Below are 9,867 nucleotides of genomic sequence, written 5' to 3'. Positions count from 1 at the left end.
ATAAAGTAAATAGGGTCAACTTTACCATCTTACAGCAAATAATATTAAATTGAAAATTCATCATTAACTCACCTCATGCCATCCCAGATGTGTAGGACTTTCTTTCTTCTGCAGAACACAAATTAATATTTACATACAATTTTTTTACAAAAAAAATCATAAGAGTTGAGGTCAAGCGCGTTGGCAAGTTCATGCGAGAACTGGCAAGTGTAATACAGAAAAAAAAAAAACGGACATGCAGTGTTGTTTACAACAGAAAAGCACAGATATTCATACATAGATGCCTCATTCAACTGGTTTGGATACGTCAACTGCTGCGCCATCTTGGAACGGTCAACAAGGAGAGCTGTTTGAATCGGTTTGAATGCAAGTGAATAGAGGAGATGCCTCAGACCGAGCGCCTTGCTCAGAGCTCTGCATAAACTGCTTTTGTGTGGAAACAGTATTGCGGTCCATAGAAACAGCTGCTAATAAGATATCTACAAATGAATATCTATGCAGAGGAGGCTTACGCTCTTACGGCAGTTTGAACTCCACCCTCGTCAACGTACAAACCTCAAGCTGGCTGGAAGCGAACATTTTTAGTAATAAAAAAGTTAAAAATATTGAACTATTTCTTACACACACTTAGCGTTTTGCTTCAGAAGACATTAATTAATCCACTTGAGTATGGATTATTTTTATGCTGCCTTTATATGCTTTTTGGAGCTTCCAAAATTTTGGCACCCATTCACTTGCATTGAATGGACCTACAGAGCTGAAATATTCTTCTAAAAATCTTCATTTGTGTTCTGCTGAAGACAGACAGTCATACACATCTGGGATGGCATGAGGGTGAGAATTTTCATTTTTGGGTGAACTATTCCTTTAATAACCAATAATATCATAACAAACTTTTCACAATCCAATCAAATCTCAATGCATATAATCATGTCCCTGCATACAGTACATTATTTCCTGTTTAATATTCTGTTTTATTAAAAAATATGTCATATTACAGAAGTTAAATGTGTTGCAAATACAACTTCGTGTTGTCTTTATTTTAAATACCATGCATCAAGCGCAATAATTCATTTTAACCCAAAGGGCAAGGCAGACCTTAAAAGCCCTGTCTGTAAACTTAAATCTCTCTCTCTCTATGACTCTCTCTCTCACTCTCCACGATTATTAGCAGAAATATTCAAACAAATGACATAAATATAAAATAACTGTCTATGATTCTATATTTTGATAGTGTTTGTCTTTTGTTATCATTAAAAATTATTTAGGTTCATCATTTAAAAAGCAAAAGGTGAGTCACAAGAATATAACATCACTTTTCCTTGTGCTGCTCTGTTATCTTATTTTAGTCTTTGGAAAAATGGGGTTTAGCTTGAGTTTAAGAAAATAGTCAAGAGGACAAAATATGAAAATGCAGGTAAAGTACATAAAAAGTACACAAAAAACAGAAATCTTCACTCTGACTTCAACACAGCATCCCATAGAGTCACCTCTAATCTCATAGAGCATCATGGGATACATGAGCTTTCCATCTCTTCCAGTCTTCTTCACTGAAGAAAGTACAAGCCACAGGACACAGGTGGGACAATAGGAGGGACACTCACCATGCTCCATTACAAACCCAACTAAAATGTCATTAACTTTTTAGATCATTTTATATTCTTTTTGCTCTCATCTTTCTTTATTCATTTCACAGTGACTTGAGCATGTTGTTCCCTTGGGGTCACCCGAAGCACGTCACATGACATCAACAAAGAACTCACTGGGGTTTCCCATGGCCATGCGGAAAGACTGGCGCGAGGCCGTGAGTTCGGGGGGCACAGACGACAGGTCTCGGCCAGGAGGTGAACCTGGTACTGCTGTTATGGGCATCTGTGGCTGGGGAGGGAGGCCAGGAGGTCCACAGACCTGGCTGTGAGAGTAGACACTGTGCACGCTACGGATAGTATGCGAGCTGTGTACACTGTGTTCACTAGGGGGTGTTGCAGAACACTCACTGGGAGTCTTCTCTCTTTTTTCTGACTCACTGCCACTGCCTCCGGATTTTCCTCCAGACTCCTGTGTTCCAGCCGCTGCGTTTTTGTCTTTTTTGCTACCACTGCGATTTGAGCCACTGCTACGACTTCCTGTGAATATAACGAGAGAAAGGAAAAGTGAAACTGTGTCTTAACGCTGTGTGTGACTGGGTTCTCTTACCGTTAGGGTTTCCCAAAGAAATGTCATAAAATATTGTTACATCGATTATTGCTTCGCACATTAATTTCTCGATAGGTTTGTGAGGCATCGATATATTAACATTAGCCGACTTTTAAATTGGAAGCCTAGTTTGTGTGCTTTCCAATTCACTGTCAATTGGACTTCCGTTTAATGTAGTCTGGCGTAATAGTTTGGGCAACCACAAGGGGGTGATATAACATTTACTGTACTTAATACTAAGTTATTGTCATTTTGGATTCTGGGTTGATGGAGCTGGCATATACCTGGATAAATAAAAAAGGTGTGCAAAAAGTGTAAGGCAGAATTGCCATACTTCGGGAACACAACCAATCTAATATCCCATATTAACAGATATCATGGCGAATGGCAGGGATTGCAGCGAAAGGCAGTAAACAGGTACAACCTACGATTGCAAAAGCTTTGAACCCAAGGAAAAAATTATCAATTGATTCGCCACAGGCCAAGAAGCTAACAAATTGCATTGCTAAGTATATAGTCGGAGAAATGCAGCCGCTTAACATGGTGGAGAGTCCCTTTTTGAAACGTGTTAGAGGAAATAATACCAGAGTGTAAGTGACCCTGCCGCTCACACTTACTAACATTGTGCTGTGAAATATGTATGACGAGACAAAGACTATTGTGCGCATGCAGCTTAAGAAGGCAGAAGGGATCGCTCTTACTACCGCCTCCTGGACCTCATGAGTCACCGGCGAATACTGGTAAGCCTTTGCAGTATATTTAAGGGTTTGGTGAAGCAACAAGTAGCCCTGTTTATATCTGAAAAAATACAGATTGATAATCATCTGAAAAATTTAATCAGATGTAATCTGATTGCAAAGTATTTAGCTACTTTAATCTAACAACTTTTTAGTCAAAAAGTAGTATAACACATTACATTTAAAATTTGTCTAATAACATCACAGTTACTGACTTTCAATTATGTTACATTACCGGGGTTACAAATATTTCTACAAACTTGAATTATGTTCATATGTACATCTACATGCATTTCTGTGACAGCTGAAGGGTGTGTGCCCACTAACAAGTCATATATGCATAAAAAAAAAGCATATATGACTTTGTACATCAATGTACGAGCAGGAAATATACACATTATTTTGAATTCGTTAAGTGTAAAAAAAAACTTTTCTGTGGAAAATGTTATAAGGGGCTTTAAAAAGTAATAAAATTGTAAATAGAAATGTGATTACTTCCTCATTGATGAAATCAGTAAAAGAATATGATTACATTTTTAGAGAAGTAATTAGTAATATGTAGTGTATTACTTTTTTGAGTAACTTACCCAAAACTGATTGCAATACATCACAATGTCATAACTGAATATCGATTGAAACCGCACAAAATTCGTAAGAGGTTTGAAGCTCAGAATTTGCACTTATTTAGGAGAACTGCTTCTTTATTATTGAAATAATGGATATATGAATACACAAATATAATATAATATTGACAAAATATTTGTGAGAAACATTATCACAATACATTGATATACAGGTGCATCTCAATAAATTAGAATGTCGTGGAAAAGTTCATTTATTTCAGTAATTCAACTCAAATTGTGAAACTCGTGTATTAAATAAATTAAATGCACACAGACTGAAGTAGTTTAAGTCTTTGGTTCTTTTAATTGTGATGATTTTGGCTCACATTTAACAAAAACCCACCAATTCACTATCTCAAAAAATTAGAATATGGTGACATGCCAATCAGCTAATCAACTCAAAACACTTCAAAATGGTCTCTCAGTTTGGTTCACTAGGCTACACAATCATGGGGAAGACTGCTGATCTGACAGTTGTCCAGAAGACAATCACTGATACCCTTCACAAGGAGGGTAAGCCACAAACATTCATTGCCAAAGAAGCTGGCTGTTCACAATTCACAGAATGCTGTATCCAAGCATGTTAACAGAAAGTTGAGTGGAAGGAAAAAGTGTGGAAGAAAAAGATGCACAACCAACCAAGAGAACCGCAGCCTTATGATTGTCAAGCAAAATCGATTCAAGAATTTGGGTGAACTTCACAAGGAATGGACTGAGACTGGGGTCAAGGCATCAATAGCCACCACACACAGACGTGTCAAGGAATTTGGCTACAGTTGTCGTATTCCTCTTGTTAAGCCACTCCTGAACCACAGACAACGTCAGAGGCGTCTTACCTGGGCTAAGGAGAAGAAGAACTGGACTGTTGCCCAGTGGTCCAAAGTCCTCTTTTCAGATGAGAGCAAGTTTTGTATTTCATTTGGAAACCAAGGTCCTAGAGTCTGGAGGAAGGGTGGAGAAGCTCATAGCCCAAGTTGCTGGAAGTCCAGTGTTAAGTTTCCACAGTCTGTGATGATTTGGGGTGCAATGTCATCTGCTGGTGTTGGTCCATTGTGTTTTTTGAAAACCAAAGTCACTGCACCTGTTTACCAAGAAATTTTGGAGCACTTCATGCTTCCTTCTGCTGACCAGCTTTTTAAAGATGCTGATTTCATTTTCCAGCAGGATTTGGCACCTGCCCACACTGCCAAAAGCACCAAAAGTTGGTTAAATGACCATGGTGTTGGTGTGCTTGACTGGCCAGCAAACTCACCAGACCTGAACCCCATAGAGAATCTATGGGGTATTGTCAAGAGGAAAATGAGAAACAAGAGACCAAAAAATGTAGATGAGCTGAAGGCCACTGTCAAAGAAACCTGGGCTTCCATACCACCTCAGCAGTGCCACAAACTGATCACCTCCATGCCACGCTGAATTGAGGCAGTAATTAAAGCAAAAGGAGCCCCTACCAAGTATTGAGTACATATACAGTAAATGAACATACTTTCCAGAAGGCCAACAATTCACTAAAAATGTTTTTTTTATTGGTCTTATGATGTATTCTAATTTTTTGAGATAGTGAGTTGGTGGGTTTTTGTTAAATGTGAGCCAAAATCATCACAATTAAAAGAACCAAAGACTTAAACTACTTCATTCTGTGTGCATTGAATTTATTTAATACACGAGTTTCACAATTTGAGTTGAACTACTGAAATAAGTGAACTTTTCCACGACATTCTAATTTATTGAGATGCACCTGTATGATTGTATCAGCACATCCCTAAAAGGAACTCTCCTATTCACTGTCCCTCTAAATTTTGATAGATGACCCCGTTTACACATGGCATTAACATCTGATTCGAGTCAACCAATCACAAGTGGGTACAGTGCTAAACACAGATGTAAACTGTGTCCAAAACATCTGTGATCTGATCACTCAAGCCATGTGAATAGAAGTAAAATGTAAATAATATGCATATTACTACCAGATGAAAATAGCAAACTTCTTGTGATCGGATCACCTGAGACAAATATCAGATATAAATATCAGGTATAAACATGGCTAAAGAGTCAAACAGTCTCACCTTCGCTGTGCGGGCTGCCAGCACTGCCTCCCCCTGCAGCGAAGCTGTAGGTGGGATCGTGCGCAGGGTGGGGATTGTATGGATGAGGTATGGGATACTGATAAGGGAATGCTAGCGGCCAGGGAGCTGCCCCAGGGTGGGGCAACGGAGCAAGAGTGTCCTGTTCAGATGCCCCACTAGAACCGTCATGGTCATGCAAAGTGAGACTGGCCATATCTGAGACAAAGGCAAAAACAAAAGGGAAAAAGAGTTTACCCCAAATGAGTAAATAAACGATGCTTCTATGAGAAAGATTGGAAATGTGGGGAGAAATGAAAACATAAAAGATGAGAAACTCACTACCGCAGAGATCACCAAAGATGTAATAGCACTGTTCGGAGAAGGTGATTTTGTTGACTGTGTGGCGGATGTAGCCAGCTTTTAACAGGTTGCTAGCATATTTACGTGCTTCCCGCCGGTCAGTGAAGCCCTCGATGTGATGATAGAGCCAATCCACTACATCTGAACCTGAAGAGAATTTACAAATGTTTTACCTTTGTCAGGGCTCCTGACTGCAACTGAAATGGTCACAAATGCGACACAAAACAAGAATTTGCAAAACAAAATTAACATAAAAATTATATCATCATTTACTCACCCTCATGCTGTTCCAGACACATTTAACCTTCTTTTTCCGTGGAACACAAAAGGTGATGTTAGGCATAATGCATCTTCTTTTTCACACAATGAAAGTAAATGGTGACTGAGGATGTCATTCTACCTAACATCTACTTTTGTGTTCAACAGAAGAAAGAAAGTCACATGGGTTTGGAGCAATATGATGGTGAGTAAATGATGACAGAATTCTCAATTTTCAGTCATCTATTGATTCGCTGCTCTCCTCGTTCTGTCCATGAGGAGCAGAACCATACCGCCAACACCAACAGATTGCTTCAACAGTCTGTAAGTAATTAAAAGTACTACATTGATGGAAATGGTCCTGGCTGAAATGTATTTATATGGTAGAAACCTAAGGAGCTACTCACTCATGCCTGCATGTACTGAAGCTCTCATTCTATTTCTCAGTACACACTAGAAAACAACCAGGGAAGCCAAGCTATTTTTGAATTTGGTAACTACCATCAGAGCAATTCAAGCTTGTTGAACCACCTTAATGTGGCAGTAGGGGGCAGTCAGCTCTAGCTGTACAGGCAACATGCCTTGTCAAATCAGCAAACAAGCAGCACAGCCTTCCACAGAACTGCTTTGGTGCTCAAAGACAGCCGGACCGAGCACAACAGAATCTCAACAGCATCTCAAGATGCATTTATCAACGTTTCAAACTATATTTAACTTGACAAAGCATTATAAAAACACAGCCCTTAGGGTTGAAAAGCGTCCTTCTGACGGAGTACTAATGCTGCGTTCCATTCAATTCGGAAAGTTGGAAATTCCAACTTCATACAAGGAAAAGTGCAATGGAACCTCACTTGAAGTCGGGATTCCAACTGGGAAACTCATGCGGAAATTTTCGACTTCACCGAGATGCAGGTGTGTGACATCGCACAAACATGTTGGCACTCAGGGAGATATACAAAGTAAGTGATAAACATTCACTTTTATTAAGTAATATTGATAAATGAGTCAAAGTTCCTACATTACATGATATTAAACTTGTTTAACAAACCTCTGCAGAAACAGGTGTATAAGACATGGTATATTATACCAGAGACTATTTAGCAGAGACGGATGACTTCTATTAAATTGAATGGGAGAAATTGGAAGTCCCGCCTTCAGGTAAAAGAACCAATCACCTTTTAGAGACAGACATTGCCTGTCAATCAACTCGAGAACACGCATGCGCATTAGCTACACAAGCCGGGAAAAATACACTTTTTAGCATAATCTGAGGTAAGGTAGCACAATTTATAATACCATTGTAGTCAGATTTTACTGCTGATTTGAAATATGTTCTTTGATTGTAATCTTGACCAACCGTCTTGGAGATTTCGGTCTTTCCCCATTCAAGTAGATTGGAGATGCACTGGCATGCCGCATGTTTACATAGAAAAATAGCTGCCCATGAGCGTTCCAAAGATGGCCGCAGAGTGAACTAACTGGCTAAAAAGACTCTGATTATACTCTCTTTTGATAATTATATACCTGTAGCACAAATGCTAGCATAGCAGCATTGTTTACCAATTGGGTTGCTAGGAGATGTCTCTGGGGCAGTTGGAAGTAGGAATATCCCACATCTGACTTTGAATGGAACACAGCACTTAGACTAAGAATTTAAAATAGCTCAGACACAAGAAGGGCAATAATAGGGTTATGTTCAATAACGTGGAAATATAACAAACAATGTTTTATTTTAAAAGCCAGTGACTCCAAAGTAACTCTACTTAAAAGACCAGCTTAACTAGCCTGCAAATTCCATACTGATCTTGACAAGTATATGCTGGTTAGTGCTGGTTTGGAGCTGGTCTCTCTGGTGGACCAGCATAGCAATACTGTTCACCAGCATAACTTTCTAAGAGGTGGTGTGGGGGGGATTTTCCTTGTGCCCCTCCAGTCAGGCTGCTAAATGACCAAGAGGGAGCCCCCAGACAGACAAAGACAGAAACTGCTGCCAACCAGCCAACCACCCGGCCCCCATAGTCGATCAATTTGGGTATTTGTTTTTCTGGTAATGCTGGTTAACCAAGGAACTCTTGCTGGTTATTGTCAAAAAGCCTAGTTGGAACACACCAGCATCCCGTTTTGTGGACCAGCATTCAAAAAACAACATATACTGGTGACCAGCAATGCTGTTTTTTCAGCAGGGATTTGTTTTAGTCAGAAGCCCAACTCTTCAGAGAGTGAGGGTGCTGTTTTACCTATGAAGGCGTTGGGGATGGTGATCTTTAGCCACATTCTGTCTCGCACCTCCAGTCCTGACTCTGCCGATGCCATTGCTTTGGCTACTGTTGCCATGTCACTATGAATGGACAGATGGAATTCGTCGAACCCTGCAAAGTAATGCAGACTGTGAGGGTGCAGAGCAGTCCACAGATGTGGATAAATGATAAAGAAGAGCTCCGTGAGAACATTAAGGTGTTACAGACATTAGCAGCCAATCAGGGATGAGTATCTAGCTTTGCAAACATTACTTTGGTAGATAAGGACAAATCAGTCTAATGTACCATACATTTTTTTGTTTATCTTATTAATATCAAGTCTTGTGGTTAAAGGATGAATCATGAATCTTTGTGAATACTTCCCCTAAACACACTCATTGTGAAGGGCTATCATGAAAAAAGCAGTGGATTGGCAGATGAAGTCATCCTCAGGTGACAGGAAGACAGCGGGCACAGCAGAGATGGATTATGGGAAGGACTGGTGGGTAAAACACTTACGTTCGGTCTCTGGAATGGAGCTTGTGATGGAGGAGCTGGTGGAGGTGATTGTGCTCATGGAAGGGCTCATACCGTACACTGGGTACGCCCCCGTCATCGCAGCAGTGTGAGACACCCAGGCAGCAGGGTCTATAGGACGGATTGGCTCACCTGAATAAAAACAGGGGGGAGTAAATAGTAAGGGGATGTCTTATCACTTTAAATGCTACCAAACAGGACAAAAACAGTTAAATAATGCATACTGCAAAATATGATTAAAATGAGTTTATTAAACAGATCTGTCTATTAAATCTGATTGGGTGATAAAATAGTTGATTTATGCACAACTGTGACTGCTTATAAGATACATTTTGTATTGGTGAGGCAGCAATCTCAATTTCTGTATCACCTCCAGTTAGTTCAATCTATATAACTATATATATAGATCTACAGTATATAACCTAGTGGAAGAAATTATTATTCAAATTCTTTATATTAATAAATCTAATTTATTGAACATTGGTGTCCATTATCAAAGTGGTTATTCCCATTAACTGTGATAAAATCACTGTAACTCATGGCTTTTATGGCATATTGCTTAAATATGCACACTGTTTTTCTCTTTGCCAATTTGAAATAAAAATGTACCCTATTTACTTTCTTAAAGTGATAGTTCACCGATATTATGACTCTAACTATATACTCACCCTTATTTCCTCTCAAACTAATATAACCTTCTATCATTGGGGTCAATGAGGTAAAAAATGTTCAAGCACCAAAAAGGACATAAAGGCAGCATAAAGGTAATCCATACAACTTGAGTGGTTTGATCCATGTCTTCTGAAGCGATACGATTGGTTTGGGTGAGAAACAGAAAAAAATGTAAGTCCTTATT

The 9,867-nt window shown here is 39.3% G+C and overlaps 1 protein-coding gene across 2 annotated transcripts in view; it reads right to left on the bottom strand.

Moving 5' to 3' along the window:
• Nucleotides 1-1,012: 1,012 nt before the first annotated feature.
• The window catches only part of LOC127416885 (segment polarity protein dishevelled homolog DVL-3-like), a 55,163-nt gene continuing 46,308 nt past the window's right edge, over nt 1,013-9,867 (bottom strand). Inside the window, exons 11-15 of one of the 2 annotated variants that reach the window (XM_051656472.1) lie at nt 8,994-9,143; nt 8,475-8,606; nt 5,959-6,126; nt 5,620-5,835; nt 1,013-2,126 (exon numbers count right to left, since the gene is read on the bottom strand). In XM_051656472.1, the coding sequence (XP_051512432.1) occupies nt 1,738-2,126; nt 5,620-5,835; nt 5,959-6,126; nt 8,475-8,606; nt 8,994-9,143 (1,055 nt within the window). In that variant the 3' untranslated portion in view covers nt 1,013-1,737. The remainder of the gene's footprint in view (nt 2,127-5,619; nt 5,836-5,958; nt 6,127-8,474; nt 8,607-8,993; nt 9,144-9,867) is intronic. The other variant, XM_051656473.1, reaches the window with a different exon arrangement.

The sequence above is a fragment of the Myxocyprinus asiaticus genome, chromosome 26, assembly GCF_019703515.2.
Source record: "Myxocyprinus asiaticus isolate MX2 ecotype Aquarium Trade chromosome 26, UBuf_Myxa_2, whole genome shotgun sequence".
NCBI classification, from domain to species: Eukaryota; Metazoa; Chordata; class Actinopteri; order Cypriniformes; family Catostomidae; genus Myxocyprinus; species Myxocyprinus asiaticus.
Note: the sequence above shows the minus strand (reverse complement) of the source record. Positions and strands in the feature narration are given on the sequence as shown.